Below are 21,631 nucleotides of genomic sequence, written 5' to 3'. Positions count from 1 at the left end.
CACATCCTCGCCAACATTTGTTGTTGCTAGTTTTTTTAATATGTGCCATTCTCACTGGTGTAAGATGGTATCTCATGGTAGTTTTGATTTGCATTTCCCCTGATTACAAGTGATGTTGAACATTTTTTCATATGCCTGTTGGCCATTTGCATTTCCTCTTTGGAGAAGTTTCTTTTTAGCTCTTCTGCCCATTTTTTGACTGGATTTATTTTCTTTGTTTTTGTTGAGTCTATCAGCTCTTTGTAGAATTTTGTGATCAGTCCTTCATCATTAGTGTTGTGTAAAAAATTTTCTCGCAGTCGGTGGGGTTTCTCTTTATTTTGGTTATTGTCTCTGTTGCTGTGCAGAAGCTCTTTAATTTGATGTAGTCCCAGATGTTTATCTTTGCCTTCACTATCACAGCTTTGGGTGATGCATCTGTAAAGACGTCTTTGAGGTGCATGTCATGTAGTGTTTCGCCAATATTTCCTTCTATATATTTTATGGTTTCAGGTCTTATGTCTAGTTCTTTAATCCCTTTTGAGTTGGTTTTTGTGTATGATGTGAGTTAGTAGTCAAGCTTCATTGTTTTGCATGTAGTGACCCAGTTTTCCCAGCACCATTTATTGAACAAACTTTCTTTCCTCCAGTGCATATTCTTTGCTCCTTTGTCAAAGATTAGTTGACCATATCTGCCACAGAGTTATGAATGGTAAATGCATGAAAGAGAAACTTATTCACAGAAATAACTGATACAAAATAATTTTGCTAAGACATTTTGAGGGAGAGATGGCATCATATTGGGTATGTAAAAGGGTACTAAAATGGAGCTGAAAGAATATGTGATTCTTGAGAGATAGAATAGACACCCCCTTTATCATGCACAGAAACACCTCTGGCATCCCCCTCACATCACTACCACTCCAGAAGCTTCTTGGTAATAGAGTCTGGAAAATGAAGGGCTTCACCAAGCGTGTCTTGTGAGCATGGTTCTGGGGTCAGTTGGAAAGAGCACTGTTTCATGTGAGAACTAAACTGGAAATATGCCTGTGCTTGCTGTTCAGTTAAGACCCTTCCTTTGACCCCTTCTGATTTCTCAAGTAGATCATGGAAGAGGACAGGAGCCATGACTCCAGTCACCGTCTGGTGACATCTCTGGAAGTAAAGCACCAAGGGGGGATTCTTGAAACTCACCTGGTAATGGCCTTCTTCTTTGAAAAGATCCTCAGACAGAAATCTGCTTCCTGATTGGGCTTGGAAGTGCTGGGAATCAGGATGTACTCCCCAGGGGGCAGTTTGAACCGGTCAGAAACTTCCCTCAGGTTGAGGAAAAATTTGCTTCTGGCCTGGGGAGCGTGTTTTCTGAAGAAGTCTTTGCTCAGGTGCGCATCTTTGCTTGGGCACTGCAATAGGAGTGTGAAGGGAAGTGGTTTTCCTGGCTGCGGGTTTCGGCTATTTGGACACAGTTGAGGGACTGGCATTGAGTGTCAGGTGTGAGGCTGAAAAGGGACCAAGAACTTAGGACTCCATGGATTCTGAACTGTAATTTGGCATCTACCCACCTGGTAAATAGAGTAGCCGATTTTCAGCTGATCAGCTCCAAACCTCTTGTGTTTCCTTCGATCTTTCTGCATCAGGGCCACAAGGAAAGTGCATTCCTCCTGCCCCCTCATCTTTCTCAGTCAGGGACAATTTTATCTGTGGATTGGTCCAAAAGGTATCTGCCATTCAAAAGAGGCAGGTTATTTTCCCTTTAAAAAACACCCAAAACAAAAAACAAAGGGGACACACACATCCTACCCACTCCCACCAAATTCTCCCAAACTTGAGAAGGTGTTTCTCCCTGTCCTGATTTCCCTCTTGCCCTATTTTCTACAACCCCTGGGAGAATGAAAAGGGGTCTCTTTTCCTTCAACCTCTTGGAACCGTTTCCCATGCAACTTTTCAAAGACATTCTTCTGCATTTTGTCCACTGCAATTTGTTCCATCTTTTTTTTTTTCCCCATTTGGCATTTTAAAGGTGAGTGCGGGGCGCTGTGCTTGCCTCCCAGGGCCCACTCAATGGTGGTGTAATTTGAGCAGAAGTGACCTCAGGCCACCTCCAAGAGTGAATGCTGACTGTTCCACAGGATTCCCTCTTGCCACAGGGAACTGCGACAAGTCCAGTCAGTCAGCAACATTCACCAGGCATGGAGGCTTAAGAAATCCCCAGTAGGGGGAAGTTAAGGGCTTTTGTTTGAAGACCCTTATGAGTTCTTGCTGAGCAGGTCAGTGAATGAGGGCTGGGGAGCTGGCTGCCCTCCCATCCCTGTAAAGTGAAACAGCCTGAGGGAGAAGTCAACAGAGCAAAGAGGGCAGAACAGACTATCACAAGCATATCACTGATCGATCTGTGCTTGAAGCCCACTCTGCAATTCTGGACTTGTCAGTTATGTAGGACAATAAATTCTTTTTATTTCTTTTTTTTTGAAGACTTATTTATTTATGCATACAAGAATTGGGGTACAGGCCAGAGGTGTGGGGGTGAGAGGATTCACCAGAGACAAAATGGGCAACAGGACAGGCAGACTGACTGAAATACACTGCAGAGGGGAGCAGTAGGCGAGACAGGAGAGGTCTGCTGTGCCATATGTGGGTCACCTCCCTGGCCGGGGATTGAACTCGTGCTGTAGAGGCTGCAGATAGCTGCATAAACCTGAGACTTAACCCCTTATGCCACCAGGGAGGCCCAATTCCTTTTATTTCTAAACTAGCGTATTGTGTTTTCTATTACTTGCCAGGGAAGATAATCCAAGTGGTAAAACAAAGGAGGTTCCTTGAGCAATTCTTATCCAAAGTCCTCCCAAACCTTTGCCATCCTCTTTTCCCAATCATCACTGAAATGCTTCTGTCTAGCTCCATGTTTTGGGCCTTCTCTAGGGTCCTGGGCCTGATCCACTGATGTCCTGGTTTGGACTCAACACTTGGGGATGACAAAGAGAAGGGCAGGGTGACTACCAACCCAGGAATTTGCGGCAGCCTCCAGCCGTGGAGCCCAGCACCCAGCTTCCTTGGTGGACCGTCACTTCCCACTTGCGGAGGGCATCCTCTTCTAGGGCATCAGGAGTGAGGTTGCAGATCTCCACTTTGACAAAATGGGCCTTGAAGTCCGCAAATGCCATCCTGCAGCCAAGTGGAAAGAGACATGCTGTGGAGAGATGACATTGCATGACCAACTCATTCATTCAATCATCCAACAGTTATTGAGCACTTGCTTCTGTCCTGGAGGATTGGGGAGAAATCAGGCCTGGAGAGAAGAAAATAGACTCCCTCCCAAAAAAAGGTAAAGAAAAGGTTAAGAAAGATAAAAAGGAAGAAAAGCTTAAAATACAGGTTGATATATATATAAGTACTACAAAGGAAAACAAAGTAGAGTGAAGGGGGAGCGTGCAGTGTGGGGGATATTTTAGATAAACAGCTAAGGGAACTTCTGACTGTTCAGGTAGAGGCCTGGAGTGTAGGGGTTGGGACATAACAACTTTTTGGCAGTCCAGGTAGTTGGAGAACAAGATCTTAAGAGGGCTAAGTCAGTAAAGGATGATGTTGAAAGATAATGGTGGACCAGGGTGGTCATCATAAGGCTTTCAGCTTTGACTCTGATTAGATGGAGAAACAGCAGGACATGTTAACATGACCCATAACCCTTGACCCATGAGAAAGGGCACAGATAGAAGTGGAGTCACCAGCTATGAAGTGTGAGCTGTTGTCCAGGTGACAGATGAGGGTGGGTCAGTCCAGGCTGGTAGGACAGGAGGTGGTGAGCAGTGATCAGGTTTAAGACATATTTTGAAGGTTGAGCCTATAGGACTGGCTGGAGGATTAAATGTGAGGAAAAGAATGAAAGGCAAGAAGATATGTGGATTGAATAGTTGGATGGATAAAGATGGAGAAGACTGTGTTGTAGCAAGTTGGGGAGAGAAGGATTTGAGGTTTAGGCATGTGATCCTGTGATGTGCTACTGAGTAGATATTCACAGGGAGATACTGAGTAGATCCTTGAATATATGGATCTGGAATTCCAAGGAAAGGAACTGCATATATAAACTTGGGAGTATTGAAACCATGGGTGATCCCCAGAATAGTTGTGCATGTTTGACAATCTCTTGAACCTGCTCTTAGGAAGGCAACATTGTGTGACACTTTTCTATGAGTCTTATGACACAAACGTGTGCAGAAGAAATTGATCTTAAGCCATATTCCAAGCTGGTCAGAACCAAGAGACTATTGACACAAAACCAAGAAAACAGGAAAAAAGAACAGATTAGACACATCCAGAAGCAAGGGGTCCATCCCAAGAATCTGGAAACCTTTTCATATACAGATCCATTGGTAACTATTTAATCAGACTTATTCAAGCCCAAAAACTTTACATGCCTAACTTTTATTTCCTTTCTACCTCCATTTCTATAAAATCATTTCTAGTTTCCAGATTTGAGCCTTGCCTCCTATCTCTTTGTTGGTTGACCTCACAATAAAAACAACCTTTCTTCCCCCCAAAATGGTGCTGTAGTGGTTGATTTTGAGGAGCGACAGGAAGTGAGCTTATTGCTCGTTTCAGTATCATTGTAAAGACAGTGTGATATTTTAATTAATAAGAAATATTTTGTCATTTAGTTGCTCAAAATATATTTCTCATATATTTGGTCTTTATCCACAGTTCCTGACAAATGGCTCCCCAAACATGGATTTTCTTAGTGTTGAAAGTGATAAAAAGTATCTTTTGTTATGTAAAGGAGGGGAGTTTGGAATGCATCTAATGAGAGGGACTAGGTTTTGCTTGTGTCTAATGACATAAGGGACACAGAAACATTAATTCAAAAAGGCAAGTGCACCCCTTGGTTTATAGCAGCACTATTTACAATAGCTAAGCTATGGAAACAACACAAATACCCCAAAATAGATGACTGGATCAAGAAGATGTGGTACATATACACAATGGAATATTACTCAGCAATGAAAAAGATAAACTCAGGCAATTTGCAGCAACGTGGATGGAGCTGGAAGGGATTGTGCTCTGTGAAATATAACAGAAAAAGAAAAATACTGGATGGTCTCACCCATAGCAGGAATTTAGAAAACCTAAATAAGGGACCAGGAAAAAGACCAATTATAATAAAGTAAAAATCAAAATCAATAAGCAAGTATAAACCAGAGACACACAATGGGCGGGCGTGGGTGAAAGGAGGGGAGGGATTAGTGTCAAAATAACGGGGTGGGAATTGTATGGGGAGTATAATCAACATGAAAATGCACACATTGTGCAAAAATGAAAAATGATGTAAAAAATATATAAAATGAAAACAAAAAATAAAACCGGAAGAACTCAGGCAAAAATTCAATGTCGTGAGCATATGAAAGGAAACAGAACTAGAAATCACACATTTGTGGTCTTGCAGAGTTGGAAAGAGTCAACTGTTTCCAGGTCCCATAGGAAGAAACAAGACTTGAAATGATTTCTAGAGATAAAGGGCCATTAACCAACTTTGCATTACCAAAGATTTTCAGCTCTGTGGAAAGGCCAGATTAAGAATTCCTTCCCACTGATCTGTATTTTGAGATGCTCCAAAGGTGGCTGCCTTCAAGGGTCCCAATCACCAAGTTGGGCCTGGAGGTTGTGACTCCAGGAGCAGCTTGCTGCCTGCATGCAAATTCACTGGGCTGCAGATTCAAATGCAAACTTGGATTATGGATGGTTTAGTGGAGGGAGGCTGGGTGAGAGCTGGGAGGCTGAGCCTTCTGTTTCCTGGGTCACATGGATTCCCTTGACACTCTAAACAAGTCTGGAGATGGGGAGAGTCCCCAACATGTGACATACTAAATCCTTTGCCAACCTGGGTGGATATAAGGGTTTTGAGAGAGGTGTATGTGATTTACTGAAATGTACGGTAAAATTATAGGAAGAAATGGGGTGTTCTTTACACCCAAAGGTCATGGGGGCTTGTCATACCTGTTTGGCAGTTAGTACAGAAATAAAGAGGTAAGAATTGTACCAGAACTCTCCTTTGTCCAGAGCAGGGTGACACAGACGCGTTTGCTCAGCGAGGTCCACAGAATGCCACTCAGAAGAACTAGGAATAAACCAAATCAGCACGTGGGTCATGAGCAGTACTGGCCTTGGGTTGGGGAGCACCCTTTCCTAGGAACCAGGGTGTGCGGTTATGAAAGGAATAGATCCTGGTCAGTGACTATACCATGGACCCCAGAAATGTGCCAGAGGCTTTTAGATTGGTCAGAAAGTACATTTCCAAGCACAGCCAATGGAAGAAGGTGCTTCTCATGAGACCACCACAGGCAGGAAACTCACTTGACCCCTGTTCTTTGTCAGCTGACTCTTTGAAAAGTCATAATCATAACTTGTTTGACAAGCTTGTTTGACATTGATCTACCAAGACCTTTCTTTCTGCGACTTCCCTAGGAAGCTGGATCGTGTTCTGCCAGGGGGCCTTGCCTGTCCTCAGGTGAGCAGCTACCTACTGCCCTCCAGATTGGGAATTACACCTCTAAGGCCACTGTGTCTTTGGGACATCCTCCTCCCTCCAACACACACGCATACACACACACACACACACCTGTCTCCAGAAGCAGTTCGCCCTTGAACAACTTGGGGTGATCAACCTCCTGTGCAGCAGAAAACCAAAATGTAACTTATTGTCAGTCCTCCTTATCCTGAGGGTTCTGCATCTGAGGATTCAGGCAACCATCACGCAAGGTTGGTTGAATCAGTTGCTGCAGAACCTGCTGAGAGGTAACAGATCTGAGTATAATGAACGTGCACAGTTAAACCCGTATTGTTGAAGGATCAAGTGCAGTTCAAATGGCGCTGCCACCACCTCAGCACTCTCATGGGGGGAACCATTTCCCCACACCCCGTGGGTCTTGACTCCTGGGGGAGGGCTCAGAAGAGCCAAGTGAACCCAGAGCCTCTCTCCAGGTTGCCCCTTGTGGGGTTTGGAGAACAGAACTAAGAGCCTTGATTTTTCCTTTGGGCCATTTTCTTCCAATGGCTCACACCCACATAATGGGTCCAAAGACTAAGCTGAGCTTTCCAGCCTCCCTCTGGCACCAGGCAGATCAGGATCTAGGATCAGGGTGGGGACAGACCCTCCCATCCCTCCAAGGCTACCTGGAGGCAGGCAGTCCCCAGCTGTGTTCCAGTAAACAAACTTCTCCCTCTTCAGCATGTTTCTGAGGGAAAGAAAAAGTAGCCTTTGTCCTGTTAGAGACTCTCTCCCTTGAGTTAAGGGACTCTATAAATCTTATGAGCTAAAAGCAGTCTCATTCCTTTTGATTTCGTGATTTCTCTTCCTTCCCTTTTCGCCAGGAGAGGAAGGCCAAGTTCATGCCTGCTTTCATGTGGGCCTGGTGTCAATCAGTCTCTGCCAAAGTCCCTTGGTTCTGGGGCGGTGGAAGGCAGGAGAGGTGGGGGTGGCAGGAAGGGAGCAGTGATGAGGGACACTTCAGTGTCAGTCTTGTGTCCTCAAGCTGGGGTCTGGTTAATAAAGCCACAGACACACAGATGACTGGCGCCCCCTGGTGACTTGTCTGAGCTAAGGACAAACACGGACTTTGCTTTAATCAAGTTCTAGATTTGTACAGACTCCCTAGAGTCCCAGGAGCTGCAGGTGGGCAGAGAGGACAGCAAGAGCCCAAGCTGGCCAGAGCTCTGGGTGAGGAAGGAGAGAGGGAGGCGGTAAAGACAGGTCAGAGTGCAACCTGCCTGCACACCTGGTACCTCACATCATCCAGTCACAGGGGCCACTTCTCATGATGTTATAGGGCAGAAAGGGACATAGGCCTGAAAGGAAGACCTTTCCTATAATTGCAGTCAAATAAATAATGCTGGTCATCAGAGCAGTCGTAATGGCTGAATTTCCTGTTCCACTTTGTCTGCCTCTCCTGGGCCACTGGGCTTCTGGCCAATGGCCAGCAGGCCAAAACTGACCTGCTGTCAGCACTCAGGGATTCTCACACCCAAAATACTCATTGCCACGACACACACGTACAGACACACACACATACACACACACACTTCACTGGGGTCACTCATATGTGGAGATAAAACCCCACGATACATGGGGATATGAACTATCCACATGGGAGGTAACACAGTCACCGACATGAATACAATCCCAGGGAAGATCAAAGGCCACCCTAAGAGTCTTCCCTGAGAGTCAAGTTTGACTGCAAGGCGGGCCCCAGGGGATAAAGGGGAAAGAGGCGAGGTCATCCAGAAGCAAGGGGAGCACGTTAGACAAACTTCTCCTCCTTCCCAGGATACACCAGCCAGCCTTGGCCCACTGGACCCCATGAACAGCATTAAGGTGGGAGCCAGCCAGAGACACGTGGTGGGGACCCACCTGTCGCTCCAGGGCCCATACCACTTGGCGCGGCCCCAAGGGTCCCGGACTCTGATCAGCTCAGTTTTCTGGCCTCGGAAGTTTACCTGGAAGGCAAAGGCAGCAGGGGAATGTGAAAGGATCAGTTCATGTGTGAGTTCCAGAGTGGTTCCTCTCAGCTGGGGCTGGCTTTACCCGAAGCCTCTTGACTTATAAACATTAAAAACATGTCAAAACTCATCCATTCTTGGCCAACGGGCATATGAAAAAATGTTCAACATCACTTGCAATCAGGGAAATGCAAATCAAAACTACCATGAGATACCATCTTACACCAGTGAGAATGGCACATATTAAAAAAACTAGCAACAACAAATGTTGGCGAGGTTGTGGAGAAAAAGGAACTGTCCTGCACTGTTGGTGGGAGTGCAAACTGGTCCAGCTGTTATAGAGCAACCCCGATATTAAACGGGTTCCTGGCTGTGGGTCCTCACCCGCGCGCTTTAAAGGGACTTATGAATACTCTACTACAGACACACACAAAAGGGTTAATAAAAGGTTTATTTACAAGAGGAAAGGAAATAAGGAAAATGTACAACTCAGGGAGAAAATAGGGAAATAAAGTCTTTAATGCGTCCTACCCGATCTGACGATCTGGAAACCCAAAGTCACTCCCAGAGCTGGCCGGAGGCTCCGCGCTGGCCCAGAGCCCAAAATGGAGAGCCCCCAAAGCCCACGTGTCTGCCTTTTGTATCCACCTGGCTGCTTAACCCCACCCTCAGGTCCCAGCCACCTTCCCTTTGGTGGTGATGGGATTTGGAGTTCCCAGTGTCTTTGGCTTTGACCTGGGGTGGGGGTGGAGTCCACAAAGCCTGTATGGAATTTGCTTTGGGACCGCCTTTTCCCCCTAACAATTCCCCCCTTTCACTTTTTGCCACCATTTCCATGGTGATGAAGATGAAATATATGGAGGTTGGGATGCAGTCTCAGATGAACGTTTTGTCAGGTCCCCCTAACACAACCACTATGGAGAGCTGTGTGGAGATTTCTGGACCTATTAAACATAGAGCTTCCACAGGATCCAGCAATTCCACTCCTAGGTATTTACCCAAAGAACACAGAAACATCCATTCCAAAGAACACCTGCACCCCTATGTTTATAGCAGCACTATTTACAATAGCTAAGCCTTGGAAGCAGCCCAAATGCCCAAAAGTAGATGACTGGATCAAGAAGATGTGGTACATATATACCATGGAATATTACTCAGCATTCAAAAAAGATAAACACATGCAATTTGCAGCAACATGGATGGCGCTGGAAGGGATCATGCTCAGTGAAATAAGCCAAAAAGAAAAAGAAAAATACCGGATGGTCTCACTCATAGCAGGAATCTAGAAAACTTAAATAAGGGACCAGGAAAATGAATAACTATAAGAAAGTGAAAATCAAAATCAACAAAAACTATGAACCAGAGACACTTTTGGGGGGCTGGGGGGCGGGAGGGGAGGGATTGGGGTCAGAATGGGGGGATTGCAAATGTATGAGGAATATAAAAATAAAATAAAATAAAATAAAAAAAACCAAAAAAACAAACAAACAAACAAAAAAAAACAAAACTCATCCATTCTTAACTTGCCCTCAGAATTGTCCTGCTAAACATAGTGGCTAATGTGATGTGAATCTCCAAATGAATGAGTGACTTACTGCAACAGGGTGGTCCCCAGGAAAGGGGGAGGTTCCCTGCCCCACCCAAGGGAGGGTGGAGCTGAGCAGGAAGAGGAGAAGCTGCAGAAGAGACTGAGGAAGGAAGCAGGATGGAGCCAGGAGACCTGGAGGAGGCGCATGGAGCCTAGAGACATGTGAAGAAACTGCGCTTGTCTTTTGGTCGTGGACTGGGTGACACAGATGTGGGTGAGACCCGTGGGGAGGTGACAATGGCAGCTTTTATCTTGATGTTGATTTTGCTCTTTTCCTTTCGGGCTTGTCCGGTTGTTTGTGACCCTTTTCTGTGGGTCCCCACTGGAAGATGCTTTAGACTTGTGGCAGGCTTTGGGGCCTTGTTCTGGGCCAATCCCATTTGGATGGACTTTTACCCACGAGGGGACGGGTAACTTTGGGTGCTTCATTTAGAAACTAGACTCTTTGCCTTTCCTGTATTGTTTCCTAGTTTTATTAAAGTTCCTTCCCATTAAAGTCTCCTATGTTTTGTGTTGATGCGGCGGATGGCAGAACCCATGTAGAATAGGCAGGTTTGTGGGGTTTGGGCTGCCCCTCTCCCTGTCCTATAACATTACTAGATTGCAATTTCCCTAGAGGCTTGTTTATCTGGGGACCCTCAGAATCCACAGAGAAAGGTGAAGAGCAATTCTCAGAAGTGCTCAGTGAGCTACTCCTGACTTTCCTTCATCCTTAGCCTCTTACTCACAGCTGAACGACAAGCACAGAAACACATGTTGGGAATTTAAACAGCAACAATAAATAAAAACCACGTCTAAATCTTCCAAATCCAATAGTCTCCCATTTGGGGTGTCATCTGAGGATCTCTGCCATCCACATCTATAGCCTCGAGTCAGGAATGAAAGCCCAGCCAGCCGTCCTTACTCTGCTCTGGGGCAGGAACTGCACAGTTCACGAGGGTTTTGGAGAAAGAGAAAATAAGACTTCTGCTCATCAGCTAGCCAGAAATTGAGCTCTCAGAACAGTTTCCCCTGATATAGGTATGTATGTATGTGTATATACACATAGGAATATATGTATATACACACACAGGTATATATGTATATGCACACATACATTACACTACACAGGACAAAACAATATCAGTGTGAACGAACTGAGTTGCTCCACTTTCTTGGATTTTATTCTATCAGAGAGTTCCAAGTTCAGATTTAAGCAACCCTGGTTGATGCTTTGTTGGTTGAATCTTGAATTTGGAGAACCAGCTATAAGGGGCTTAGGCATCAGTGAATTTTGGTATCCATAGAGGTGGAGGGTTGCTCTAAAACCAATACCCCCCAGGCACTAAAAGACAATTGCAGTTAAGCTTTTGAGGAGTCAACAGCTAGTGCCCCTGCATCAAGGGTCCACTGTGCATCTGTATCTGTACTGTTGTGCCCAAGATCAGCAGACTCGGCGAGCATAGCCTCCAAGAATCCAAAGACAGCTGATGCAAACGCAAAAGGGAGTTTATTACGGGCTCGAGACCGGGCCCTCGACACGCACCGATGCAACGGCAGAGGTCGAGAGCCCCGAACAGAGGAAGCAGGGGTATCTTATTGGGTCGCGAGTGACGCGAACTTTGCAAGAAGCTGGCAATTACTCATTGGCTACTACAAAGGCATTTTGGCACGCGCGGTTAGTTTCAAACTCATTGGACGGTTAGAGATGCTGTCCCATTTATGGATAGGACTGCCCTCATTGGTGGCTGGGGTGGTCTGCTTTTTCGTCACCAAGTGGAGTGAGGGTTGTGACTGCTGAAACTATCTCCGGAATGCGGCTGGACAAGGACTAACATAGCAAGGTGGAGGATATACAAAATGGCGAAACCTCGGCTAAGCTTGGTTCCACAGTACCAATCTCCATCTATCCATCTATCTCTACCTACGATCCATCCATGCAGCCATCCATCCATCCATCCATCTATCCATCCATCCATCCATCTATCCATCCATACATCCATATATCCAGCCAGCCAGCCAGCCACCCATCCATCCTATTGAGACTTTTGTCTGGAGAACGCTATTACAGGATTGATGTGAAATTAGAGAAGAAAAGAAAAACAAAGACCAGGCTCTCCTATCTGCTGCACAAGTTGGGAACTATGAGGGAAGCTCATGTTGCTTTCTTCCCTGTTTCTCAGTTTTGAATGCTGGCTGCCTCCTCTAGATGACACATTCTCTGAAGTCTGAAAGCAGTTTAGGCTTCAACACACTAAGGAAAAGGACGAGCATGGTCACAGCTGTCCCTGCACCCACCAGCAGGAGTGCACGTCACCTACCTGATCAATTCCCGTCACAGTGTAGCAGTGACCCTTAATGTGACCAAAAGGGTCCCGGGCTTTGGACTCTGCAGTCTTTCTGGCCTAAAACATGAAAATAGCACTGTTAGGCCTATTGTGTAAGTCACTCCCTTACCAGGCCAGACCCAACTGTGCCCTGCCCGACCTCTTTGCTCCCCAGGAGGGACACACAAAATGTTCCACAGGAGGCCCCTTAGCAGTGACAATGAGTCATTTGCAGCCTCTCCCCAGGATGAGAAGCCCCTCATTCCTAACAAAGAGTTGACTTTCTGGCCCCAAACAGAACTTTCTTATCATCTCCTCATGGGGGTGCACAGTCATAAGCACAAGGAGACACTGTTTTACACTCAGCTCCGTGTCACCAGCTTGAAACACCAGGAGATGGGTCATTTAGTAGCAAAGAGCAAATTCCCAAGGCTAACTCAAGAGGAAAGAGAAAACTTGGATAAGTTTCACAACTTGACGAGGCAAAACTATGTATGTGTACATAAAGAGATAAGAAAAAATACTGTTAAGTACCTACTAATATATTTTCCATGATGTGTGACATCAACAAAGATTGAAGAAAACAGTAGGGTTTCATTTCATGAAATCAAACCTAGCCCTGCATTCCTGAGTGTGTGTGGCTGCTTGCATGAGCAAGGGCAGAGCTGAGAAGGGGACACACAGCACCGCTGGGGTAGAGAAAGGGACAGAGATTTGTCGGGATTGTTCTACCTGACACAGCAAGGGTGTCCGAGCTTCGTCATTTGAAAGACATTAAATAGAAACTTCTGATTTGAGTGAAATAAACAAACACTGACACTCCCCAGTCCTGGAAGTGCCAGCCCTGCTGTGTGTGCTCAGGGCACCTGCTCATGCCTCTGACTCTGGCAGAGAGCTTGGAAGGGAGAGACAGGTGAGCGACTTACATTGGTGATGCAGCCCACCAGAGAGCCCCTCTTCAAGGCCTTCTCGAGAATCTCATAGAAGTTCTCTGGAGCCTCTTCATTTGTGAAGGTCTCAGGTACACCCCCAGTGAAGTCTACCATGGCCTCGATGGTGTTGCCCCAGTAGAGTGCCTCATAGCTCCCATTCAACCTGTGAAGCCAGGAAGTTTGGAAACGGCTGCAGGGATGAGGAAGGCCACCAGGTGGCCCCAAGCGAGAAGCTTTTCTAACTGTATCAGAAACCTCCAAGGCTTGCCCTGGCTGGGTGGCATGGAAGGCAGATGGGAAGTAGGTTTTGGGATTTACTTGATGCTCTGAAGACACAAGAAATCTCTGTGAGATAGGAGCCTGGTGTGGGTTACTCTGACTGCGGGTTCAAGTGCCAGACCCACCTCTTACAAGCTGAGTGTTGCTGTGTGAACCCGCTCATGATTAAGTTTCATGATGTGCAAAGTGGGGGACAGTTGTCCTCTCCCCTCTAGGACTGCTGTGATGTTTAAATAAGTCTCTCTCTCTCTTCATAGGACCTGATCAAGAAAGAATTAGTCATGAAGAAAGAGAGGTAAGGAGCTTTTCCTACGTGGTCTCAGGTACTCCCAATCACACAACTGCACACGTAACATGTCTGTACATGTACACACACATACCTACACACAGAATGTGCATGTAGACACATACTTTATGGATGTATACTCTGCTTGAATTATAAAATAAACTGTCGGTATGTAGCAATGTTCACTATTGTTTTCATTTGCAGTTTCTTTTTTTTTTTTTTTTAAAGATTTATTATTTATGCATACAAGAGCTGGGGTACAGGCCAGAGATACAGGGGTGAGAGGATTCACCAGAGACAGAGCGGGGAACAGAACAGGCAGACTGACTGAAATACACTGCTGAGGGGAGCAGCGGGAGAGGCAGGAGAGGTCTGCTGCGCCATGCGGGTCCCTCTGGCAGGCCAGGAACCAACTCATTCTGCAGAGGCTGGGGATTGCTTCATAGTGCTGTGCTTAATCCCTTGTGCCACCGGGGAGGCCCCCATTTACAGTTTCTTAATGACAAATGATGTTGAACATCTTTCTATGAGCTAATTTGCCTTCTTTTTAAGAAACCTATTCTGTAGTCTTCTCCTGAGGCAAAGGTTTCAAATCCTACCAACTGACTCAAGCCTTTTGCACAGCTTGGGGTGTGGGGAGGTGAGGGGTTCCCTCTTCTGAGCTCCTGGAGAATGAAACCATACCCAACCCAGCCCCAAGCAGAGAAGCTGACCCTAGACGAGGATCCCTGATGGTAGGACTCGTTGAAGGACTGGGTTGCCCCACCAGGTCTGGAAAGCATACCCTGTGCTAACCCCAAGCCTGTCAGTGGCACTGACGGTGTTTATGCAGACCAGGTGGGCATGTGGGCAAAGGAGCACCTTTGGTACTTTCATGGTTTAATCCCATCCTGCTGATTTGAGGATTAACTGAGCCTCCGTTTACCTTCACTTTATTTGGCCACTTACATACCCACTTGGAGGTAGAAGCATGGCCTTCCTCCCTGCTTCCTGTCTCTGAGGACGGATTTCCACAGCTTGAAGATCCAGGTTGCGCCCAGGGGATCCCATGGGAGCTCTGCTATCATGGCTGCTGCTGACTAGCTGGTGGGCTGGAGAGTGGCATTGCCAGAGGAACTCCTGCCACTCGGGTGAACAGAAATGACAGTCGCGATTCTACTTAGCCGGGGTTCCTAGGTTAGTGACATCCAGAGACAGAAAGTAGCAGGGTGGTGGCCGGGGGCTGGGGGGCGGGGAGGGGGTGTAGTGTTGAATGGTGCAGAGTTTGAGTCTGGCAGGCTGAAGCTGTGTGGGTGATGGTTGCCTAACAATGGGAATGAACTGAATGCTGCTGAAACATACAGTTAAAAATGGTTAAAACAGTCAATTTATAATTTAAAAATTTTAAAGGAGAATTCCAAAGTGGGGAACATGACATGTCAGTCTCCGCTGGCCAAGAACCCTGAGGCTTCTGCCCTGGCTGTACTGGCGGGGCCGTCGCCCAGAAACATCCCTGCACTCTGGCTGCTGCCAAAGGCAGGATCCACATGCAGGGGCGGAAAGGGATGCGCGTCGCCACGTGTCTGAGGATGGGCACAGCTAGACCCCGACAGCAAGCTGCCCCAGCCACTCCTGTTCCACCTCAGCCCTGCCTGGGCCCCAGTGGGTGGCCCTGCCGCCCCACACGTGCCATCCCAGAGCCTCAGTGTCCCTCTCCACGGCTGTGGCCTGAAAAGGACCCAGGAGGGAGAGTGGCCTCCCTGGGACAGGGGCCTGCCCGCGCTGGGCGACACTCACTTGGCATAGGCTTTCTCCAGCAGGGCGCCCCAGAACTCGTTGCGGTAGGCCGAGTGGAGGTAGATCAAGCGGTCACTGGTGGTGGGCAGCCGGTCATCAATGACCACGTCTACCCACTCGTTGTATTGCCAGAGCTGTCACCCGGGGCAGAGAGAGATGGCAGGGTTGAGTCTCACAGGAGGTCCAGCCCCCCTTTGTCCACGTTATCACTTTGCTTTTTCTCACTCAGACCTGGAGGAAACTCTCATGTGGGTTCTGCGATGGGCTCAGCTATGCTTTGTCCACAGAGCCACGTGTGGAGCATCCCACCCGCCCCTGACATGGGCTCGAAGACCCTTCGAGAACCCCTCTGAGCCAGGTGGACACTCCTGGGCTCTCCGACCAGTTCTCTCTCAAGAGGACAAGGCACCCATAATGACCAGCAGCTGCAGAAACACCTGACATCACACAGCGCCCCAATGAGGTAAGTTCACTTACCCGGAAATGGAAGATCCCAGCATAACCGGAGCCAAAGTTTTGGTCCTGGGGGACCACTCTGGCCAGCGCTTTCTCATTGAGCGTCAGGGAGGCAATGGCAGCTGCCAGCCAGCAGTCACCTGTAAGTGAAAAGTCCTCAATCTCAGGTCTTACTGCTAATTTGTGGTAAACAGGACAACTACAGGCCAAGGGAGATTGGGGCATTCCAGATGTGACCACGTTTTTTCCTGTCTTAAAATTTGGGAAGGTTACCAGCAAATCTCTCTACTCTGATCCCTTCCCAGCTCTCCTGCCCACTTAGCACAGACAGCTCTTGTCTTGGCAGTGGTATAGGTCATGCCCACATGGGTGTCACTGTGCTCTATGCACGTCAGCTCCATGGAAGGCCAGGAGTCCAGGGCTGTAAGAGTTAGTGTCAGTGGGCCAGGGTGAGTGACGTCTCATGCCTGCTTCTCCCATGGCACTTGGGGTGAGCTCGGAGGGAGCACTTTGCCAGACTCATGCCTTCCCAGGCTAGACTTAGTTTCATTGTAGGCAATAATAGCTCCATGGGCATCATCTGCTTTCACTTATCTTGCATTTTCAAGATTTGTAGACTGATCTGCTGGTTTCCCCACCTATAACCTTCAAGTTAGCCCCCATTCAGAGGAAAACAAAAGTGAGTGCGAACATCAAGCAGTGTTTTAAGCTTACACTGTACAGACTCCCACATGCGTTCATGTGCTCATACTGAGAATGGGGCAGGCACCTCATCTTTACCTATCAGAGCTCTAGCTGCTGCCTGTGAAAGACGTCTGAGCAGACATTGGGAATTACCTATTAAACCAACAACCTTCCCATTCTACCCCAAATATATTTGCTTGTAGTCGATAATACCACTTGAATTCATTGGAACTCAAGTGTGGCTTCCTGGGAGTTGACATTTCTGGAAAGTTCTTTGTACCACTGGACTTGGGACACTGACACACAACCATTTTTTGGTCATTGCCAGAGACTATTCTGCCAGAAGTGTGCTGAGCTTTTGAAGAGAGAGATTCAGATGCTATTTACACAATTCAAAATAAGGGAAAACCCCCAGAAGAGATAAAAATTACTGATCACTATAGAGTTGTGCCAATGGATAGGTTTGGCCACCTCAAGCACGATGCTGGGTGAAGGTGCCCGCAAAGTTCAGTTTGTCGGGTGAAAGCATGCAGGTGGCCACTGATAGGGAGGGGCAACGATGGTGTTGGTGATAGTCAAGTGCTTATTTGGGGGGCTGGTTCACAGCTGTCCATTTTATTGTTATTCTTTACTCACGTGTTGGTTTTTTTTTTTTGTATACAAGTGTGGTATAGGCCACATATGGAGTGGTGAGAGGATTCACCACAGACAGAGTGGGGAGCACAACAGGTGGACTTACTGAAATACACTGCTAAGGGCAGCAGTGTGCTAGACAGGAGAGGTCTGCTGCACCATATGTGGGTTAGCTCCCTGGCTGGGGATCGAACTCAGGCTATAGCAGTAATAGCACTGAGACTCAACCCCTAGACCACCAGGGAGGCCCTCCTTCATTCATATGTTTTTTTTTTTTTTTAAAGATTTGTTTATGTATTTATACAAGCACTGGGTACAGTCAGAAGTGCGGGGGGGTGAGTGAATTCACCAGAGCCAGAGCAGGGAGCAGAACAGGCAGACTGACGAAATACATTGCTGAGGGGAACAGTGGATGGCAGGAGAGGTCTATCACGCCATGTGGGACCCTCGCCCAGTGGCTGGGGATCGAACCAGTGCTGCAGAGGCTGCTGGCAGCTTTGCAACCCAGTACTCAACTGCTGCACCACCAGGGGAGGCCCCTCACTCATTTGTTATATACGGTATTCAGATGTAGAAAAAATACGAAAAATAATGTTTGTCATCAACCATCAACTAAAGTTGTAATTTCAAAATAGTTTTATACCAAAGTGACAAATTAAAACTTTGAAAAAAACAAAGGAGTCCCATCAATGATTTTCTAGTGAATGATAATCCCTAGCGAAAGAGTATCACCAGGGGGATGCGTGGAGGGGTGGATGAGGGGAGTAGAGGAAGAATGGGGTTGACAACTGAGAGGGAGATGTTGAGGGGAACAGGGAGAACCTCTTAGGGGGGCTAAACCTCAGAAAATGAAGACCAACCTGAACACTTTCTTTTTTGAAAAGCCAAGGTTATATTTAGAATGTATAATTCCATGTATCCACCATGTCTGTGTCTCTGTGTCTATCATCTACCTACCTCCCTGTCCATCGTCTGTTTATCTTCTGTCATGATTCATGTGTCTGTCTGTCTGTCTGTGTATCAATCATCTATCATCATTCTAGGTTTGACTTTTGAGTTCTGGGAGGGAAACTCAGCCACTTGTCATGAAGCTCCCGGCATGTCCCACTTCATCCGTCAGACCACAGTGGTGACCTCAGCTGTGGGGAACTCAGTGTCTGCTCCCGCTCACAGTAGTTTGCTCTCTTAGGTTCATTCCTCTGGGGTTGAGGTGGTCCTTAAAGCATGAACCCCAGAGGCAGTGTGGCAAAGTGGTGAAGAGGAATTTGGGGTCCTGACTCTGCATATCTATCATGTCTGTGACTTTGGATAATTTACTTTGCTTCCCTCAACTTGGGTTTCTCTGTAAAATTGGGAGCGTGGTTGGGAAGATGAAGCAGGCAATGAGTGCTGAGGGGAGGCCTAGCAGGCAACCGAGCTAATGTTCTGATGGAGCCAGCAGCCAGGCAGTGCCTCTGGGTCCGTCTGTTCTCTGGGGAGATGAGCACCAGGGATGCAGAGTCCTCTGGCTCCCATTCAGCAGAGCAGGAGGCCAACTGGGGAGGAGGGGGAAGCAGAAGATGGGAGCAGTCATGTTCCCCAATCCCTGTGCAGGGAGTGGCTGGGACCTGTGCTGCTTGTGCCTTGGCGGCAGCTCAGCCCCCCAGGAGCATCTGTCCAACCACCAGCTCTCCGTGTGCGACCCTCTCACTCACCAAGCTTCCCTTGGCAGATGTCAGTCCTGGTGGCCCATCCTAGAATGAATTCTGGGTGTTTCACTATTTCCTGGAAGAATGAGGGCATCGTCCGTGAGGCCTGGCCCTCCCGCCCCTTCCTGGCGGGCTCTCCTTTCTTGCAGCAGAACACTTTATTCCTGTTGCATTATTGTTTCCCCGTGGAGGGACAAGCAAAGGGACAGCCCAGCCTCGTGGTGGGATGCGCCAGTCACATCACTTGGCCCCTCCATCCCCTCTGCCTACATGCCCGTCAGGGTAGGAGCCTCTTCTCTGCCGGGGAACTTGGTCTCACGCTCAGGGACCCTCCCTAGGAGGCTTTCATCCCCCCAAGCACACTTGATGTCTTCTTTCCAACTCATACTGTTTTAATGAAACCATCGGTGCTATTGTTGCCTGTGACACCCCCTTCAGAGCCCGTCTTCTGTGAGGCTGGCACTGGCTTGCCTGTGAGAACCCCATTGCTTCCTCAGCTTCCTACACCATGCCCAGCATTCTGAGTGATGGTCACAGTGTGTTGTGGTGGCAGGACAAGGGGAGGCTGTGGTAGGACGAGGCCTTTGGGGGGATCCATGCCTCATTGCTACGCAGTGCTGACCCCAGAGAGGGCACTGAGCAGGGGAGGGCATGAGGCCTGCAGGTGGTAGAGGGATGGCTTGATGGGCTAAGAGTGGAGGCAGGGAGGCCAGCAGGGGGGAAGGAAGTAACTAGAACTTCTCAGGAGAAAGCCTGAGGCACTCAGTGATAGCCTTGTCAGTTTTAGGAAAATACTAGAGGACAAGAAGCTTTTAGACATGATTCATGTGGACTGGTAAATAGGTCAGTACACAACACTCACACACACACACACACACACACAGCCTTCATCAGGACATAGCAATAAAGAGCTTACCACTGTATAAAGAACTCATGTGTTCCTTGAATTCTACCCTGAAGTTCCAGAATCGTGTGTGTGTTTTAAGTAGACAGGCTGTGTATTTAACACATCTTCATTATTTTCATGAAAGGAGCCAGCATGAAGGCAGACATGGGGCACCCAGTGCCTTTCAGGAGGTGAGATGCAGAGCAAATGATGGTGATGCCAGTAACCACAGCAGGACGCAGTGTCTGCCGTGGGCACTAGTGTCTCAGCTTCACAGGGAGGAGACTGAGGTGGGGGAGTCAGTGGTGTGACTGGTGTGACCACAGTCCCTGGACAGATGGTGCAGGGTCTCAGCTGCATCCCGGCCCTCTCAGCACTCTGTTCCTTGCCATCACAGCCCACCCCTGGGGGCTCTCCCAGGCGGGTCCCCACGAGGGAAGGCAGCCAGCACCACCCAGTCAGAGGCTGAGCCCTGACTAACCCAGCACAGGAAATACTGACTCCTTGTCCCAGGCAGCAGCGCATGGCCCTGGGACCATCACCTCCCATTGTTAGGGGTGGGGGGCATGGACACTGGCTCATGGGTACTGCGGGAAGGGAAAACAGGATGTGTTGGGCAGCCCCTTGCTTCCTATGCACCCCTATCATGGAGACACTGCACGCTTGCTTCGTGAGCCCCCGTCCACACTGAGCACCCTGGGCTCTGAGCAGAAGCTGCTGAGCAGTTTACATACATCACCCAGGTGAACACCCTCCTGGAGTGGGGGCTGGGGCTGCCCCCCACTCTCTCCCCTTGGGTGGGAACCTGTTGCCTGGGACTGGCCCAACTCATCCTGAATAGCCTTGACCTCCACTCTCTGACTACCAAGACACTGTCAGACTCGAGTCCTGACCTCCATGGGAGTGAGACTGCTGGGGGCTGGATGCAGCAGATGCCCTGGAGTCCCCCCTTAGGGCACCCCCTGCCCCACCAGCTGTTGTGTGCCCCCTGCATCATTCCCAGCCATCACTCTGCATGGCCTCCCCTGGGAAGCCAGCCTGGAATGGGTTTGTGCTCTGCCTCCCCTCCTGCTCCCTCCTCTCCTGCTGCCCTCTCCAGGGTCCTTGGATCCTCCTTGCAAGCCCCCTGCCTGCCACCCCCACCTTCTGGCTCCACTCACCCCTGGCCGTTTCCACACGACGGGGCTCTCGGGCTCCTCGCTGGGAAAGAGAGAGGAGCTGTTGGCCGGGAAGTCTGGGTCCTCAAACAGCGTGCCCTTCCGCAGGCACTCCTGCCTCAACTGCTCGAAGCTCTGGCCTGAGGAATGGATGATGCGAGCGTCCTTGGGAGCTGGGGCCTGGTAGAGGGAAGGCATGGCTGCTGGCTGCTCCCCAACAGGCAGGTGGCTTGGGGTCTGCGATGGGTAGGCAGTCGCAAGATGTGTGGGCCAGTCAAGAGGGAACCAGCTCAGGGGTTCCTGGACTGAGTGGCTCTTGGTCTAAAGGTTTGCCTGGGAATTTCCCTGTCAGGGCAGATGGGGGGATGGGCACGCCCTGATGATAAACTGCAGAGAGAGCCCTCCTCCCTCCAGGTACTCTGCAGACCCATGGGGGAGCTGAGGGGCGGGGCCGTTTCAAGGCAGCACCCAGCACCCTCTGCCTAATGCCCTAAGGA

At 48.5% G+C, this 21,631-nt stretch overlaps 1 protein-coding gene across 1 annotated transcript; it reads right to left on the bottom strand.

Moving 5' to 3' along the window:
- Positions 1-1,173: 1,173 nt before the first annotated feature.
- LOC119256514 (calpain-9-like) lies at positions 1,174-21,332 on the bottom strand (the record flags this gene model as incomplete). The annotated part of the gene is given in 12 exon segments (XM_037524330.1): positions 1,174-1,382; positions 1,542-1,646; positions 1,648-1,700; positions 2,981-3,141; positions 6,008-6,085; positions 8,375-8,460; positions 12,352-12,435; positions 13,284-13,452; positions 15,631-15,764; positions 16,108-16,226; positions 19,098-19,167; positions 21,138-21,332. Coding segments are annotated over 12 exon segments (1,463 nt in total), but the record flags the coding sequence as incomplete, so codon positions are not given.
- Between the last annotated feature and the right edge of the window lie 299 nt (positions 21,333-21,631).

The sequence above is a fragment of the Talpa occidentalis genome, unplaced genomic scaffold (genome assembly GCF_014898055.3).
Source record: "Talpa occidentalis isolate TD23 unplaced genomic scaffold, MPIMG_talOcc4v2.1 talOcc4.30, whole genome shotgun sequence".
In the NCBI taxonomy this organism is placed as follows: Eukaryota; Metazoa; Chordata; class Mammalia; order Eulipotyphla; family Talpidae; genus Talpa; species Talpa occidentalis.
Note: the sequence above shows the minus strand (reverse complement) of the source record. Positions and strands in the feature narration are given on the sequence as shown.